We start from the raw sequence: 18,018 nt of genomic DNA, 5'->3' as shown, positions 1-18,018 counted from the left end.
ATCTGGCGTTCACTATCTCAATGGTGCTGTTTCCATTTGTTATTGTTATGGTTCCCAGCATGAAGACGTACATCTGTTGAAATCTTGGAGCCATGTAAGAACACAAGCCCCAAGGGGCATTTGGTGCCATCCCCCCTCATTACGGCTGCTCTTTTGGCAATGCCCAAGCCTGCCCTCACCATCACATTACATAATACCCCTGATGGAACAAGTTGCCCTTGGGGCCATCCCAAATATCAAGCCCTAAGCATATACATGTGCATGGGATCCTCCTGAAATACATGTCTAGTTTCTTGTGTGCTGCATTTAGACAACAAATAGTTGTCAGGGGAGCCCAGAGTAAGGGGGCCTCATGGGCACTATTTTTGGCACAACCCCCCGGATAGCCGCTCATTAGTGGGATTCACACCGATATTCTGCCCCTGGTGTTGCATTTAAAAGGTTGATGTAAATCAACACCGCCTTGACACCGCTCTGCCAGAATAACACTGTCCTGTCACAGTGCAGGAGCACACACACACACACACAGAGAGAGCAAGATTCAATCTGCTGATGGACGTAATCTCATTCTCCGGTCCGTTTCGTGCTGGGCCAGCAAGGTTGCTCCATGGCTCCTAGCAGCGCTGTGAATCATCCTAATTGCGCTGTGTGGGCAGTGGCTCGTGTCCTCTTTACTGGAAGCCCTGTCGTACTCTCCGTCCAGAGAGCCACTGTAACCTGGCACCACCAGGCTTGGTGTTCTGGGCCCGTAGGGGGGAAGCTGGGCTTGTGCAAGCAGGAATAATGCTGAATGGGATCGGGACACTAAACGGATGCTCTCTTACAGTGGACAAGAACAAATCGAGGCCCAACGCCCGGAACCCACAACCACCACCACCAGCAGCGCAGCAGCAGCAGCAGGTGAATGGCCATCGGGACCCAGCGGCCGCTGCGGGCAAGTGGAGTGTGGAGCACTACCAGGCACAGTGTGCGAGAAGCACCACCACCATCCAAGAGCTGAAGAGGCTTCTTCTGGGAAGCAACTGCAGATTTGAAGCGGTCACTGTTGTCCTGCAGCGTTGTATAGCAGAGGTAAGCCCCCTCACCCCACCCCACATCAACATGTCAAACATGTCACACACATTCTGTGTCACAACAGTGAAATGTGAGGTTTCCTTGAATTGGGTCCTGCATATCCAGTTTTGTGTTGACGTGTATTGCTCATTACACACGCTGGTGTTCTAGGACTGATGGTAGTGCTGCGTTTGGGAGTGGAACATGAACTGTTTATCTACAGCAGGTTTGTCATTGACACTTTGTTCATTCCAGTGTTTGTTTTGGTGGGAGTCCACCTCGCCAGAATGATTAGATTGTAGGAGTTGGCTTCTTGGCTGTTTCCAATGATCTTTGCATTCAAGACATGGCTTTATTAGAGACTGTAAGGACAATGCAGAAAGTATATTACTGTATGTATTTCTCCATCCCACAGTGACTTTGAAAGCAAACTGTATGTGTAGAAGGGAGAGGACGATCACATGCAATAGCAGTTGTCATTAGAGCCGCAGCCTGGTGCTGTATTAGTGGAGCTGCCAATCGCCGTCCCTGAACGAGAACACTTGATACCCCTGCGGTTATTTTGGTCACCTTGCTGTGATCAACGCTGGCAATAGAATAGGGTTTGATTTTAGAACACACGCCATGAAACGGAGAAAGGTATTCTTATTGACACTCAAAATGGTATACTTCAGAGATCCTTTTTTGGTCATACATTTGGCATGGATTGGGTCTCCAAATCAGAATTTTTTTTTTTGTATAATCATGTAGGTATAATTTATGACTTTTTTTCTTCTTCTTCTTTATACTATGAGAGGGCATGTATAGTAGGAGTGGATGTGCTTTTTCCCACACTTGAGTAGATCATGGGTACCCGAGTCTGTTCATTTAAACACAGTCATTTGAGGACTGTGCCTCTGTCATTACTGGCTGCAGGTAAGTCCCTAAATACAGGGAGAGGTCCATAAACAAGCTCCTCATCATCCAATGATCTTTAATAGAAGAGGTTCACCCAAAAATAATGGCAAGTACTGTGTAGTGTTGTTATATTAATATCACAAGGCCCGTATGTGTGTTGTTCTAATTTGGATAAGAGCGTGTGTGTGTGTGTGTGTGTGTGTGTGTGTGTGTGCGTGCGCACCAGTGCCAAACCCTGGAAAGGTGGTAAACACTAGAGATCCGGCTCGGTGCCTGGCCCCACCCATCCAGAGGAGTGGTGCAGTGGACGTCACGTCTGCTCTGCTCTCCCCGAGGGCTAGCAGGACCCTGTTATCTGCCCCTGGAAATGTGCTGGAGACAGGGGGTGCTGGGAGGGGGGCTTTTATCTGACATTTCTGAGAGCCACTGCCTGAGTTGGCTCAGTGATATACTCCAGGGGTCTGACATGCATGCATGGGTGTACAGTTAGCGGATTTCACTGAGTACTATCTTATCCTTGTGCATATAACATTATCCAGTGCTTGTTATTTGCCCATTGCTCACTATGTAGTTATGCAGTGTGAGTTGGCACTGCTCGCTTTAAAGGATCTATTTGGTAAATGTTGCAGCCCAGCAGCTTTAGAGAAAATGTTCCACTTTGAGTCTTAACATAAAGCTTTAGGTCTTCAGGTCCAATCGAAAAGAGAAGCTTGGGGCAACATCCTAAACTGATTTTTTTTCTAGCTCTTGGTGATGTTAAGATGCATGGTGTTGTCCCTGATGTCCCATATGGTGGGGGATATAGACCTTTTCAACAATAAAAACAAAAACAATGCTTGAATGTTCTATTTGGGCCCCAATCTACTTCCTCTGCATTAAGATAACATATGGAATGTTAAAAAGGAAGTCTTGTGGGGCCAACTATGATGCTGATAATGGAACTCTCTTGAAAGGGTCCATAGCCTTCACCCTTCCCCCTACGTCTGCAGGCTGATCTCCATTAGAATAAGTCATAACCATAAATCAGTTGGCATCCAAATCCGATTCAGTAGTAGTGCCTCTCCAAAGATGTCTAAATATTATACACTCTGTTTGCTTTGCTTGGGTTTTGATGGTAATATTTCCTGCTAAGATGTACACAGAGGAATAGACATTTACCCTAAACCACCACACCCCCCCCCCCAAGCTATATCAAAAGAATAACTTACAACTACGTAGCAGTACCATTGGGATTGAGAAGTTCATTTCCCACAGTTAACTTAAAGTACATCTCTCCCTATGCTCACTATTCACCATGTTTTTACAAACATCGCTGTGGAACTGGTTGTTAGAAATAACATGGCATAAGTCCACGTGTGAACTCCTCTGTGGAGGAATCCATTCAACATTCATTATCCCAAGAATAGGAGGTGGGTCCTTGCCATGTTTGTGTAAGAATGCACCAGCTGTTGACTCGATATGGTTACAAGCAGAGCCTGGTGTTCAGATAGGTGCTGTGCTGTTTGCCATCACTTGTTTGTGAAAGACTGTCAGCAGGTTAAGCACATGACCATGAGGCACCCTTCTGTCGGCCACTCTCGTTCTTGTGGGCACTCTTGCACCACTTGCAGTGGTTTGTTTAGACTTTTCTGTAATGAATTGAAAGCTAAAAAGACTTGAATAGGCGTTTAGATTTAATTCCAGTGTGTGCGTCTCTTTTAACTTCTTTCACCACAGAGACATGAAAGAACAAAAATTCTAAAAGGGCTAATGGAAGCGCTAAATATATTGGATTAGGAGGCATGTGTTCATATTTTCCACTGGTGTAGGTGGCCAGGCGCTCCTTTCTTTTCCTCACGACGACGCTGAAGGTCACAGCTCTCACACACCTCTCTCCATTAGCCTGTCCCATTTCACCAAGAGCCACTTGATCAGCTCCACTGTCACCTACTTGATATTTCTATATATTTATTTCCTTCACCTTTGGCCATCGCTGGTCTGTCCTCTGATGAGCCGGAGCTCTTACAGCTGACCCATTGCAGAGACGGGAGCCTCCCCCCACAGTGCAGAGCAGGCTCCTCCCCTCCCCTCCTCCTCTGCTCCCCTCCTCCTCTGCTCCCACTCTCTCTTAGGAGGAGTACGGTAGCAGCGTGCCACTAAACGGCAAGTGGTTGGAGGAGGCTGGGGACCAATAGGCACGTTCCCCAGCAGTGGTTTGGATGTAGAGCGTGCGCTCAGGCGGGGAGGCAAAGGCAGAGGTGCTGGTTGTTGCACCTGGGCTGTGCTGTCTTCCCCGACCACCCCCCTCCTCCCTCTGCAGCCCGGGGAGAAAGCCAAAGAGGTGTCCACACCATGGGCTGCTCCAGCAGCAAAGAGTGCCTTAGTCTGTCCTGCGCCGGATCAAGGGTAAAAGACCTGCATTCTCTGCTTTATTCTTACTCTGTTTATCTAGAGAGCTGTGTTTATGATTATAGGAAGTTGTCAGGCACAGACTATATGTATCCTCTGTGAATTGTATGATCAAATATTTGTGCGTATGCCTCTGATACAAGTGTAGTCTCCTCATAATCCTGTGCTGCTGGTCAGGCTGGTGCTCTGCGAGTGTCTTTTGTTATTGGCCAGTGAGGGCAGACTGAAGAAGTGAGGAGGGATGCCTGCTGTTTTTGACTCCGTGATAGCACTGCAGTTGTGGAGACTGCTGTCCCTCTGCAGCTTTTTTTGTGTGGTGAGCCAAATTAGGGAAAGGCACAGGCAGAGGGAGAGGGACACAACTGGGCAGAGCTTGCACCATTCTGGAGTGCTCACCTAGTTCAAAAGGACGCTAGTTTGTGGTTCCTGCTAAGACGCTCACTGCCTGTCTCTGCCAACTGTCTATGGTTTTTGGAAAAAGAAGATTTCTCATGCTGCTATTTCATTTACACTTGTTCTGTGTGACTGAGACTGAACGCAATGCGAGATCTGTTTCCTGACTTAAGTCCCTGGCTCACGGGCACGTTCCTACTGAGGCTTCACTCTGCAATGGGAATATTAATTGTGAACGTCTTTGTTTTCTTCCTCCAGCATGAAGAGTCCTTGAGGAAATGTGGGGAGTTGTCTCAGGAGCTGGTGAACCTGCGTGAGGAGCTGGGTAAGAGCACAACATGACACGGCACGCACACCACCACTACCACCACACATCCTCCGTGTCTGCACCACTGCAGCCAGGGCTAATCTGAGTGAGATAAGAGGCTCTCGCAGCTCTCTGACAGGGAAAGGACTGGCCTCTCAGAATGCTTTCCTAAATTGGCCAAATGTGCATTCATCAGTATGACCGATGGGACACGAAGCACTTCATGTTTTTCCCAGTCCCATGTTGCTACAGATTGTTTTTACAGACCCCAGCCATATCACAGGCTCCTTGCTCGGCCTCTCTGTCTTGTAATTAGATTTTTGCCCCTTCGTTTAATTGGTCTTCCCATGCAGACAAGATGGACTAGTCAGCCCGTGCTGAGCCAGGGCCCAGGGTTGATGGGCTTGATGGGCTCTCCTGGGAGGCTGCTTTATCGCTGGGAGTGGCTCCCTAGGCAGCCATTTGGCATGCACCCCCCCTCACTCCTAAAAAAGACATGCACATATCTTGAGAAGGAGCAGAGTGAATGTCACCACAGCTGTTTGCTAAAAAAGATGACTCCTTTTCCAAGGCTTTGTCATGGCTGCATCCCTTATATTGATGCACTATGGTGCTGAACAGGGAGGTGCACTAACGGGTGCATTTAGTGCCTTCTCATGTAACCCCCAAATGGCTGTGACTCACTTTCCAGTGTTCACCATTGCCATCACACCATGAATACTGATGGTGTAAAGACCGTTTTGAATATCTGATCGCGTATATTCTGAAAGTAATGGCCAACACATGATTTTGCTTTACCTTTGTAATCTCTAGGCTGCAGCTTATCTTTGCATTCCCAGAGCATGTTTAAGACCCTAGTGTGACTTTACTAAGAAGCCAGTGAATGTTTAGACAAAGCCGGGTGGGAGAACTCCAAAATGAGCTCCAGAACTCCATCATATTCCCCCTTCTACTCCATCAGAGTTTTGTGGTCTGGAGCACGAAGCAGCCTATACTGGCTCTCATTCAAATTGGTAGAATTAAGTTACTCACTGCATTAAAGTGGTCAACATAAATCAAAAAAATGACTGAAGTTATCGCCAACGGTTATGGATGTGTCTGTCTCGATGCTTGTGGTGGCAGTCTTGATTATTCTCAAGGTAAAAGCTCTCCGGCTGAGGTTCTGCCCTTGCTATGCTTTGCACACCTCTGTTTGTTTACCGCTAACTGTTCTTATGCAATTAGCTTAGTCATACAAACGTTCCTCTGAAATGTAAGGCTTTGAGTTTCAGTGCATCTCAATCTGATTAACAGACTTCTGTTCAGATGAGAACTCGGAGCTGCCATTGAAACCTTTTTTGCAGATGATGAGTCTTGAGGTTTGTGGTGGCTTACGTCTTAGCTCCAGCCATTTTTCTCACAATACTTCAGCAAATCAAATCATCAGCATCTCATGCCTCCCCAACAAGATTAACCAAAATAAGTTGGTTCACACATTTCTCCAGGGCCACATATGTCTTCCCCGAGGGCCCCACTCTGAGACTGCTCTGTCTCTGTGCCTGGCAATCATGCAGAGAGCAGACTCTCCTCTGTGTGGACATCCAGCATGTCCAGCTCTTTTCGTGTTCATCCAGAGCAAATCTGTAAGTGTCCTATCCGATCCCCAGCGCCCCTCACCGAGCAGACTCTTTATCTGAGCGCCGTCATCCTGAGTGCTGACTGCACCACCTCTCAGCGGCAGTGTTCCAGGCATCGCTCTGACAAGCCGCGACCTGGTTTCCCCTCTTTATTTAGAAAAAGGAATCTGGCCTCTCCCCAAGGCTAACATCATTTCATCCCCTTCGCATAGCTTTGTTATTTATGGTTATATAGAATTACCTCCGCTGTGTGATGCAGTAACTCAAGGTAATTTGGAATCCTTTGCAGATATTGGTGCACATTTTTGATATATGTAGAATCCTTCCCTGCAGTCTTCGCCTTTTAATATTTTAGAACTCAAGCTTTGTGCATTTTGCTGAATCCATTCATGTGTCCATGAATGAAATGGCCAATAATTGAGTATTTTCAGCACTGCTTTGCCTCCAACTGTGGTATGGCAGTTTGTGTTCAAATGCTGAAATGTCCATGTAGCAGGCTCACATGGTGATTGGCTTCAAGTGGTTCTGAAGGAGTCATTTGAAGGTCAGTTCCCTTAGTGTTTCTCAACAAATCCTCTTGAGCCTAAAGGCCATTATGCAGCTCTGCATATTTGGCATTTTGAATAATTATTAATGCAGCTGCTTTGAAATGTATGTTTACTCTTTTTCTGACAACTGTAAATGTTTAAATACAAGACACTTGAAGCAGTATGGTTTGTAAAGCCTCCTTTGGAAGTTAGCACCACTTTTCCTCTGTTCAAAGTTTTTATTAACACGTCCCACTTGGCTCTTGGTGGCATGTGGTGTTAGCAACAGACACACCCAGCTGTGGCAGTCGATGTACAGCTGTTATCCCTAAGCCTCACATTACGTCACCCACCTAGCTGCTGTCGTCCTGTATGCCAACTGCAGTGTATGGCCAGGCGTCCTCTCCGAATGGGCACTCTGCCACGTGTGGGGCTGGTCCTGGTCCTGACCAGAGCGCTGGCCATTTATAAGTGTTGTTGACGTGTCAGTTGTGAAGGAGTTCTGGTTGAAACAAAGGGTGGGACAACTGTGCTTGTGCGTTTGGTTGTCTCTGCAAGCAACATGGCTCAAGTCTTGGCATGCTACGCCTCAACTGTTGCCAGTGATGACGAGATGTTTTAGGTTGGGAAATATTTGGAGTGCAATTGTGATGTCAAAACATTGACCCTTGGGAAGCGTATAGCCTGTTGATTCATATTGGTCTTGCCACAAGCAGCATGTAGTCTGATAATATTATACCGCTCTTAACTGGGAGGGCACGTAGTGAGTGAAGACTTCCACAATAGGACAAATGCGCCCTCACAATGTTGATGAAAGTAAAAAATGATTTGTGGTTCTGCTTCATAACAACTAACCAAAACATAAAATATAATGAAGATTGGATTGTTCTAAACCTTGTTTAGCATTGGCGTCACTCTATTAGTGATCTTTACAGAACATTTTTCTCAGGCTCTGAGGGAATCCTTTACAGCATTTTCAAGTCAGAGTAACTTTGGTGATTTAAGAGTTAATCGGAGGCTGATTGACTTGGGTCTTCCTGACACTGTGTGTGTTTCTCTTGGCAGTGAACTCCTCCCAGTCATGCGATCGCCTGGAGCAAGAGAAGGAGGACCTGCGGGCGGCCTTCGATGGCGTCCTCCAGAAGCTACAGGAGCAGCACCGCAACGACCTGGCCGAGCTGGAGGAGAGACTCCGCACCTTCTACGCCGCCGAGTGGGAGAAGGTCCACCAGGTCTACCAGGAGGAGGCCGACAAGTGCAAGACCCAGATGGAACAGCAGGTGAGCAGGGAGGAGGGGGGGGGGGTTGACTCGCTACCTTGGCCTCTTGGCTCTGTCCATATTCATGTGAAATATTTCCTTCATTTTGGTGTTTTTATGTGTGCTGAAAATAAGCGGAGAGGTGGAGAAAGAGCCAGGAAAATGTCAGCATCCATCTGAACCTGTTTTTGTTCTTGAAGCTGGAAAGTTTGAAGTCCAAGCATGAGGTTTTGAAGAAGGACCTGGAAGCCAGCCATGCTGACAAGATGGAGAGCATCAAACAGCAGCATGAACAGTCTTTAGAGGGTGAGTTATCTGTGTTTTTATCAGACTCATCATTTCTGTCTTTTACTATCTATCTGTGATCAGAAAAAAATGACATTTTTAAGCTCCTCGATTTCATTTGTACTCTGAATTTGTGATTTCAGAAGTCAGGAAAGCTCATGAAACTGAAATGCAGACGTTAGACAACGCTCTAAAGGAGACTGAAGTGAACCTAACAGTAGGTGCTTCTGTGTCTGACTGGATATACCTGAACCATATCTCCTTAGACAGTTACACATGGCACAAAAGGTCACAATGTTGATGATTTATTTTCCTTTCAGGAACGGAAAAACTGAAAAAATTTAGCTCACATCTTATCTTTTCCAGGGTCAGATTGAAGAGCTCCGGACAGAGAACAGTGCTTTAAATGAAAAGCTTAGAGAAGACGAGAAGAGGAGGGAAATGTTTGCAGATTCTCAGGTAACAGGAGCCTATGCTGCTGCTATCGTGTAGACTAGAAAAACATCCTCCAGCAACTAACTGGAAGTACTTATCAGACCCATTGCAATACCACAAGGGTACAGCTCCTGTTCCATTTGCAATAGAACTCCTCCCTTACATCTAAAACTTATTCCAATAGGACCCAGAACTGGATCACATTATCCTATATGTGAAAATTAGAGCTATACAGGTTCACTGTAGATAAATATTAATTCTTAATAATATTATATTAAAGGCATTATACAATGCTGGTATATGACTTACCTCTGAAATTAACAATGTAGTGAATCCTGAAAGTATGACGACTGCATTTTATGCAGAGGATGGATAGTCCTCATCATTTTATCGGATGGAATATAACTATTCAGGCCTCAAGATTGCCTACTGTATATCCTCTGCACATCAGCTGTTTTCTTCAGCCTTATCTCTCTTGGATACAGTGATGGCATTATTATTGCTACTGTATGTTATGTTGTGGTGGAAAACTCCAGTTGCTTTGTCCTGGGTAGACAGAGGGCACTGAGAATTGGAGTGAAGCCACCAGACTGTTGATCAGACTTCTATTGTGACAGAGATCTAATATTGATTGAGATCACATATCCATGTCACAGTATCCTCTAGAACTTATGAAGGGATAATCATATTAAATTCTCGATTTCCATTTCAGGAAATGTTTGACAAAAATGTGGAAACGGCATAAAGAAAACAGCCCCTTATCAGAATTCATTGTGCATATCATAATGCCTGTTTAACAAGGCAAAGGACAAACTTGTTTTTGTATGTGCTTTTAGAAGGACTCCCACACTCTCTATCTGGAGCAAGAGCTGGAAAGTCTTAAAGTGGTGCTGGAGATCAAGACCCAGCAGCTGCACCAGCAAGACAAGAAGCTCATGCAGATGGACAAAGTGGTATGAATCTTAATTCAGTCTTGGTTGCATTCTTGCTCATTGACTGAGTCACACATTTGTTGTTAAGACCATTTTACTCTTTTGATCTCAGCTGGAGAGGAATGTGAAACTTGATGAATGTCTGCAAAAAGTCCAGCAGGAGAATGAGGATCTCAAAGCCAGGATGGACAGGCATATGGCTTTGTCTAGGTACACACACACACACACACACACACACACACACACACACACACACACTCTATTTACTGCATTGCTTCAACTAGACAAGTACAAGACAAGTAATTATAATTAGGTCTCACATCATTGTTAATTGTAGATGGAAAGTGCCCTGGGCTATTCAAATGGAACAGTTCATTCTCTTTTATGAAGTTGAATGATCTCATATCTAAAGTAGACTTGTCCCTGGAGGCCGTGTATTGCTCACATCTAAGCTTTTTGAAGCTTGTGGGTGTACTCAGAAATAGCAGGTTGTTTTTGATATTTTGACTTAACTGGGCTCCCCGGGCCACAACGTTTTTTGTTCTGTTTCTTCAGATGTTTAGTCTAGTCTATTAGCCTGTAATCAGAACTGTTTTTGTTCCCTCTCTCAGGCAACTGTCCACGGAGCAGGCAGTGTTACAGGAGTCTCTTCAGAAGGAGTCCAACGTGAACAAGCGCCTCTCCATGGAAAATGAAGAGCTCCTCTGGAAATTACACAATGGAGACTTGAGTAGCCCACGCAAGCTGTCGCCCACGACACCCTCCATGTCCCTGCAGTCGCCCCGAAACTCTGGAGTCTTTTCCAGCCCTCCTGTTTCACCCAGATAACACCGGCTCAAGGCTTCCATGAAGCGTGCGACCTGTGACTCTCTCAGAGTTTTAAACCATACCAAAAGCTATATTAGCTACACAGGGTTACTTTTAGCCCTGTTATCCCAAGAAGACATTTCCAAAAACGGATATACTTTTTCAACATGATGTACATATGACTGTAAAGACACTTGTATTGCACAGAAGCACTTAACCAGCGTGGACAACCATGTTCTGAATTTCTGCCTTTCTGTTTTTGATGTATGGAGGAAAAAGGACATCTCAGGTGTGTCTTCATTTTTTTCTGACTATTTTGACTAAGGCCATTTGAAATCCCTGAGAAGAATGACATCCTCATCACCCCCTTTGTTGCAGTCAGACTGCCAGAATCCTGCTTCACTAAACGATTTGCAGTTGTAGGTTGTTAGTCTATGTGGTGTTGCATTGTCAAATTAGTTTTCCTGCCACTCAACATATTCAAACCTTCACCGATTTGGGACACCGGGAATCTACAGAAATGTGTAAAGGAATGTAAAACAGGCAGAGATATTGACAGTGCTAAATTCTACAGCGGTGGTTTGGTCAGATGAGATGACTGAATGATTCACACTTAAGAACTTTCTTACTGAAAACTGAAGATGCCGAAGGTGCATTAAATTGGCCACATGTGACCTCAATCACTACAGAAAGAATCTGGATTCCAGAAGACTATAAATATGTAAAAACTGTACTTTACCTTTCATCAAGCCTCTCTATAATTCAACTATTTCAAAAGGCCTCCTTCTATGCCATAATAACGAACACTCAGTGCCTGCTGACTGTGAGACTCCAGAGCTTTTGGGGTTACGGCAGATCTTAACCCGCTGTGCTCTGGACACAAGTACCCAGTACAGCTTGACCAGAACGTTTGTATAGACCTATTATTGCTGATCTGGAGGGTAGTGATTCAGTTTCAAATCTGCCGTTAAGCATGTGCACATGTCCTGTCCCCTGTGTGGTCTCCTCAGCACAGTGGTGCAAAGGGAAACCTAGTCACGATGGTTCCTGATTAGACTCGGTCAGTGGCGAGGAAGACGCTTTAGAAGAAGGTTGTTTATGAAGGGCTGCTGGTCAGGTAATCATGAGGGCCTTTCACTTCATTAAGAACTCTGAGGTGTTCTGCTGATTTGGTAGATTTGATTGACAGAATAATGAATTGTCATCAGTAACTTGACTCTTCACCAAGGCACGTCTAACCCCAACTGAGTTTTGCTTTTCCTCTGTTCAGATTTCTCAAATGACCATGGGACCAGTGCATCTGACTGTTTGTGCACGGCTTGAGAGCATCTCTTCTTTTGTACAAAGAGGACTCTCCTACTGCAGCTGTGTGGCTACGAAAAGAGATGTGTTGGAGTGTGGGTGTCTATTTTGAGTGTCACTTGAGTCTGTTTTGCTTTAAAGTAACCATTTGGATGTGAATTTATTCATGTGACTGAAGCTCTTTTAAAATATGCAATGAATAAAGTCAGCTATTACACTTAAATGTTTCATCTTGTGTCGACTTCGATCTGCAATCCAGGCCTGAACCACTGCTGGGGCACTTGTGTTGTGTAACACTTTTGTAACCTGTCCAGATTGGAAAATTAGCTCAGTGGCTAACTCGTATCATCTACATCAGTTTCCACATCAGTGTTACCCATGAGAAATGAATTCAAAACAGTTAGCCGAAAAAGAGTACACATTTGTCTTAAGATATAAATGAATGAATTTATTTTATATTTATTGGAAGAAGGAGAGGGAAAGTGGAGAGAACATTCTTGAACTAAACTGAGCTACGGAACTGTGCTGCACATTCCACATATGAAACCCATTAAAGGCAAGGCAGAGTGTTTTCCCATCTATGTACAGGTGATGACTGGTTTAACAGAAACCAGTGTCTTACAAAAAGAGTGGTAGTTTTATTTATGCTGAAATAATGTTTGATAACATGAAAACAACCAAGATGCAACAGCACCTTTATGTTTGAAACACAAATGCAACAATCTACAAAAAAAAAAAATGATTTGAAAGCACTTTAGTTAAATGAACATACACACAAAATTATAAACTGAATGCATCTAAATCTGATATTTAAGATCAAGTTGTGTGAGAATACAACTCACATAATACAAATATTTATGCCAAATAACTTGCTTTTCATTGTTTTCATTTTTGTTGCATTTGTCAATGCCCCAACATAAAGAGTAGTATCCCTGTCACTGACTTTCAGTTGTTTAGAAAAGGTATAGAAGCTACTCATTTAGTTTATACTCATTTAGTTCATACTCATTTAGTTCATACTCATAGCCACAGATGTCTCCCCAAGCTTGTTCTTGGCTGTGCAGATGTACCTTCCAAAGTCAATAGATTCCTCCACATCCTCGACAGTGATGACACTGGTGGAAATGCGAGTTGTGTGGCTAGGTCCCCTGTTCATCAGCCGCCATTCGTTGTGGATGAGAACTGGACGCATGTCCTAAACACCGGAACACAAACACAAAAGTAGGGAAGTAGAATTTGAGCTACTGATCACCTAAGTGGGTTACAGAAGACATGTAGCACTGCAGAAGTTGTTCACTGTTGTCACCCATCTGTGTTCTGGCTCATCTCACTACCGGTGACATTTACAGCTGCACAAGGACAGAGAAGTCATTTGTGATCTCGCTTATTTTAATGACCCGATTCCTCTCACCTGGCCTGGAAACCTCCAGCTGAAGTTCACATCGATCTCGGGCTCCCCCAGGACTGTGCAGGTGATGTTGAAGGTGTCCCCTGCACGTATGCTCTCAGCTGAGGCCTCCAGAGTGGCATAAGGGGGGCCACTCGGAACTGCACACAAGGAGAGACCTTATTACATACAACTCATTAAAGGCACAAAACTCTTCCTCCGAAGATGAATTACGGATATCATTGTTTCTGATGTGATGACACCATTAGTATGCATATATTATCATAATATGGCCTTTTATCCAGCTGATCTATATGTTCAAATGGCAAAACTATTACTGATCTTACCCTCCACATAAAGCAGCATGTACTTGGTAGAGATCTGTGGTGTGGATTTGGTGGCAGCTTTGCAGTAGAAGGCGCCCTGGTACTCTGAGCTGGGGTTCTGCAGGATGAAACCCTTGGTTGGGTTGTAGGAGATGGCAGTCCCGTCCACTGCGATGACCTCTGGGGGCACCTCTCTGTGCAGGGACACCTCAGTGCCTGGGCTGGTCACCCGGCAGGGGACCATGGCAGGCTTGTCAGGCCGCATGTAGACAATCTCAAAGTGTATCGGCGACGGAACAAATAACTCATCTTTGTCTGGACAGGGAGAGTGCCAAGTGGAGAGCTGTTAAAGAACAGCATAGTTTAAAGAAAACATGGCATTGTAAGTACTATAGCAAATCTGAACTGGGCTGTCAGAATTGATTGTTTGACCTGAACGACAGCAACAAATTGCAAAGATGCCGATTGCATTTCTCTGGACTATTGAGTTAGGGATTGAAACGGTTACACTTCATGTATTTACCAGTGAAATAGATGTAAGTGGCTGAGGTGCGGTCTAGGTCCTTCTCACACTCATTTCCATCACACAGAACTGGCCAGCAGCTGTACTCCCCTGTGTCAGCAGCAGAGGGCGACGTCAGGATCAGTTGACCAAACTTCTCCTGTTGCTTGATGCTGAAGTCCAACATAACCACATAAAAAATATTGCTGTACACCACCATTTTTCAACATTGATTAACTTGTCTATGAAATTGAATGATAAGATTAACTAAATTGAAAAGGTATAGTCCTGAGGTATAGACTTACGTGAGTCGAGTGTCATTAAAGGTGTCCAGATAGGAGGGGTAGGCCCAGCCGATCTTGCTGCCCTTGCATCGCAGCTCAAGGGTTTTTCCAGGATTTTGGGTCAGGGTCTCTCCAAGCCGCAGGAAGCGACCCTTGTCCAAAACCTGTGTGAGGATGGACCCAGCCTTCCCACTCTCCTTCTCCTTCTCCTTCAGCTTGGGGTACTTGACCTTCGTCCTCTTTCGTCCAGGCCGGATGCGGTTCTCACCCAGGTCCTCTCTACGCTTTGGTTGCTGGCAGACACCTTTGAAGAAATGGTAAGATTCCCAGATCAAATTATGCATCAGAGAAAACCACTGCAACAATGCAATTGGACGGCTTTGAAGATTTTCAGTTTTTGATTTTTTTAAGCTCAACTGAACATGTTTTCACCAGCGACTGTAAACAGTTATTGGATGTCTGGAGTCGTTTTAGGAGAAAGTGTCCACAAGTTGACTCCACAAGTTGAGTCATAGTGCTCTTTGTGTTGGGACTGTTACTCATGTCTGTGGGATCTTGTGTTCCACCCCTTGCAAAAATGCTCAGTTACTAAAATTGCACTAGTCTAAAATTTATGAAAACAATTAATATTTGAGGCATTGTGAACCACAATAACTATCACTATATTCTATGTCATGTTTCATGAGTTTCCTACTATCTTGATTTTTAAGTTCTAGTTGGACCGTTTCAGCAGTTTGGTAGTGTTGGGCCACTAAAAAAATTAGAATCAACCTCCACCAGTACACTACAGTCATTTAACTACAAAAGTGTGTTTGAAACAGAATGCAGCTCAGGCCTGTGCCACATGGCAGATTTGGTTCAGATATTTCAGTTTTTAGAACATGTGCCTTTCATTTCACAGCCTCACCAGACAGACAGAGAGAGAGAGAGAGAGAGAGAGAGAGAGAGAGAGAGAGAGAGAGATTGCCTCCATCTGGAAAACTACTCCATTTTCAGTTTCCAGCTGTGTAAATACAAATGCTAGAAATGTGCCTCCTGATCTTTTTACTAGTTCAGATTCATTGGCTAAAAGCTAACATCAGCAACATGATTTCACAGCAAATCCTGGATATTTCAATAAGTGGGTGTAGTAGACTTCCATTTGTCGCGTAGTTTATACTGTATCCCTGATCCATGCATGTCCATCTTCTTTCTCCTTTGATAGACACAGTAAAGAAAACAAAATAATCTGGTTGACTGTTAGTGCTGTGGGAGATTTGCCTTGGAATTACAAGTGCTCATGACTTTCTCTGCATCGCCTTCACTAAAACAACGAGCAGAAGGCAAATCTCCTCCTTTGTCCAGGTTCCAACTGTTACATAAAGGACATCCTGACCTGTGTCTCTGGCGGCTCCGATCCCACTCGCCTGCCCTGCGATCTGCACTTTTCACACACACTTCAGAGGATCCTGACACACCATCCCAACCCACACACTATCCTCTCACAGGACAACAGGGAAAATCAGTGCCATCCGAGACAAAGAGAGAGAGAGAGAGAGACAGAGAGAGAGAGAGGAGGAGGAGGAGGAGGAGAGAAGCAGGGGCAAAAAAGTTTCTTTACCGGTGTGAAGTTCCAGTAGGATCCCCCCGAGCATGAGGAGCACTGGGAGCTTCATGTCCACGCAGGGAGCCGCCGATCGAGGGGGGAGAAGCACAGAGAGGGAGAGCCAGGAGAGGAGCACGCCAGGGAGCAGTTCAGGAAACTCTGGAGTCTCTGCTCACCCCTGACGCTACATCCTCCCCACACAAAGGGGGGGAGAGTTTGTGTCTTTCCAGCCCTCCACTTCATTTCCCCTCTTCTGTTAGGCTTGGGTGCCATCTTGTGGGGAGAGAGTGGTCCAACCACCAACCATTACTGGTTGTATGTGCTCAGAGAAGAGAATGACTATTTTCTCTATAACTTATATATAAATAAGTTAGGTATATAAGTTAGGAAAACTGAAAATGAATAAGTGGGCCAGAATCATAGACTATGTCATGCACTCACAATCATACCCCCGCCACCCCATCCCACTCTCAGAATTTGATTATAACGGTCATGCACAGGTCCTCCAAGGTACTGCCAAATAAATAGTTTCTTTATCTTAAATAAGTAATCTCATGCGATCAAGAAAATAGACAATTGTAAACTTCTGACACTGCTTCATAGTTACTTACATTTTATTATTTGTTCTTTATTAACATGTGGGTAGAACTACATTCATGGGTGCATATGGGTCAGTTGTACAAGGGAGATTTGCTATTATTCATTTGGATACTTTTGACTAGTATTTAGCTGATGTCTTTCATATTATGATGCGTTTAACTCACCATCACTCCTCACACATCAACAGATGGCAAAAGACCTCAAAGGCAACACTAGTGGCACTGAGGTCTAGGTTCTCTGAGACCAGATGGAAATGTGGATATTAAAAGTGTACATTTAACCATATTTACACAATAAAAGAGTGAACGGACTAGGCAAAAACAGTAAAAGTATTTATTGTTTGTGACAATATACATTATACAAATGTGAGGCTCATTATTCAAATATAACATTTTTGAAAGGTTTGAAGATTTTCTTTTTTTTTTAGCTGTTGGGTTAAAGTGAACAGAAACAGATTGATTATTACAATTGGTTTGGTGTAAGAAAGACTTGCAGAACAAATGAAAGGAAAGTTATTAAATGTGTGGTGACCTTTATTTTGTTTAGGTAATCTTTAGTAGCAGTTCAAGTGACACTACAGGCATTACTGGGTTGGTATCACTACTCCACCTATGGACTCAGCTGCCTTAGAAGAAAGACTGAAACATTTGAAACAGCAGTTTCAGTGTTTCTGGTCTTCATAATTACTAGGACAATTATAATTAATAATAATTCATAGGAATCCACATTAGATGTCAATAAAAAAGACTATTATGTATGTGTCCTAATCAGGGTAATTATGATTATTATATACTACTGTTTCTGTCTACAGGCTTTTCCTGTGATGGAGTGTCTGTAATCATGCAGGCCAATAAAGACAGCATGTGAAGCACTCTTATGTAGACCTACCATTAGCTTTTGGGACAACTCTTGAAGCAATTAGAAGCACTAAAAAGGTCATAAACATATTAACTATAATGTTATGACCTATTGTGTTGTTTTAAGGTATTTCTTCTATTGAAAACAAACTATCGCTAATCGTTTCAAGTTTTAGGTATGACTTGATTATCGGCAGGATCTAGTTGATATTCTAACTATACTCAATGAAAATAATGGATAATAAACACCCCTTGTAAATACAAATTAAAAACAGG

The 18,018-nt window shown here is 44.1% G+C and overlaps 2 protein-coding genes across 9 annotated transcripts in view; one reads left to right on the top strand and one right to left on the bottom strand.

The window, feature by feature from the left end:
* mtus1a (microtubule associated tumor suppressor 1a) overlaps positions 1-12,424 on the top strand; it is a 33,110-nt gene extending 20,686 nt beyond the window's left edge. For 5 of the 7 annotated variants that reach the window (XM_042074367.1, XM_042074366.1, XM_042074364.1 and 2 more), the window contains 9 exons: positions 827-1,071; positions 4,990-5,056; positions 8,247-8,461; positions 8,641-8,746; positions 8,869-8,942; positions 9,092-9,184; positions 9,997-10,113; positions 10,205-10,302; positions 10,704-12,424. In XM_042074367.1, the coding sequence (XP_041930301.1) occupies positions 827-1,071; positions 4,990-5,056; positions 8,247-8,461; positions 8,641-8,746; positions 8,869-8,942; positions 9,092-9,184; positions 9,997-10,113; positions 10,205-10,302; positions 10,704-10,920 (1,232 nt within the window). In that variant the 3' untranslated portion in view covers positions 10,921-12,424. Of the gene's footprint in view, positions 1-826; positions 1,072-4,078; positions 4,336-4,989; positions 5,057-8,246; positions 8,462-8,640; positions 8,747-8,868; positions 8,943-9,091; positions 9,185-9,996; positions 10,114-10,204; positions 10,303-10,703 lie in introns of those variants that run through there. The other 2 variants (XR_006025720.1, XM_042074370.1) reach the window with 2 other exon arrangements.
* Positions 12,425-12,628: 204 nt separating this feature from the next.
* On the bottom strand, positions 12,629-16,463 carry pdgfrl (platelet-derived growth factor receptor-like). Of its 2 annotated transcripts, XM_042074372.1 has the most exons (7): positions 16,301-16,463; positions 14,722-15,004; positions 14,438-14,589; positions 13,936-14,229; positions 13,613-13,749; positions 13,206-13,396; positions 12,629-13,168 (listed from the first exon to the last, which is right to left on the bottom strand). In XM_042074372.1, the coding sequence occupies exons 1-6, from the start codon at positions 16,353-16,355 to the stop codon at positions 13,211-13,213; spliced, it is 1,107 nt and encodes a 368-aa protein (XP_041930306.1). In that variant the 5' UTR covers positions 16,356-16,463; the 3' UTR covers positions 12,629-13,168; positions 13,206-13,210. The 2 variants fall into 2 exon arrangements, with proteins under 2 accessions (XP_041930306.1, XP_041930305.1); XM_042074371.1 differs by having other exon boundaries at positions 12,629-13,396.
* Positions 16,464-18,018: the final 1,555 nt, after the last annotated feature.

The sequence above is a fragment of the Alosa sapidissima genome, chromosome 20, assembly GCF_018492685.1.
Source record: "Alosa sapidissima isolate fAloSap1 chromosome 20, fAloSap1.pri, whole genome shotgun sequence".
NCBI lineage: Eukaryota > Metazoa > Chordata > Actinopteri > Clupeiformes > Clupeidae > Alosa > Alosa sapidissima.
The sequence above is the reverse complement of the archived record's forward strand: the minus strand, read 5'-3'. Positions and strand labels throughout refer to the sequence as shown.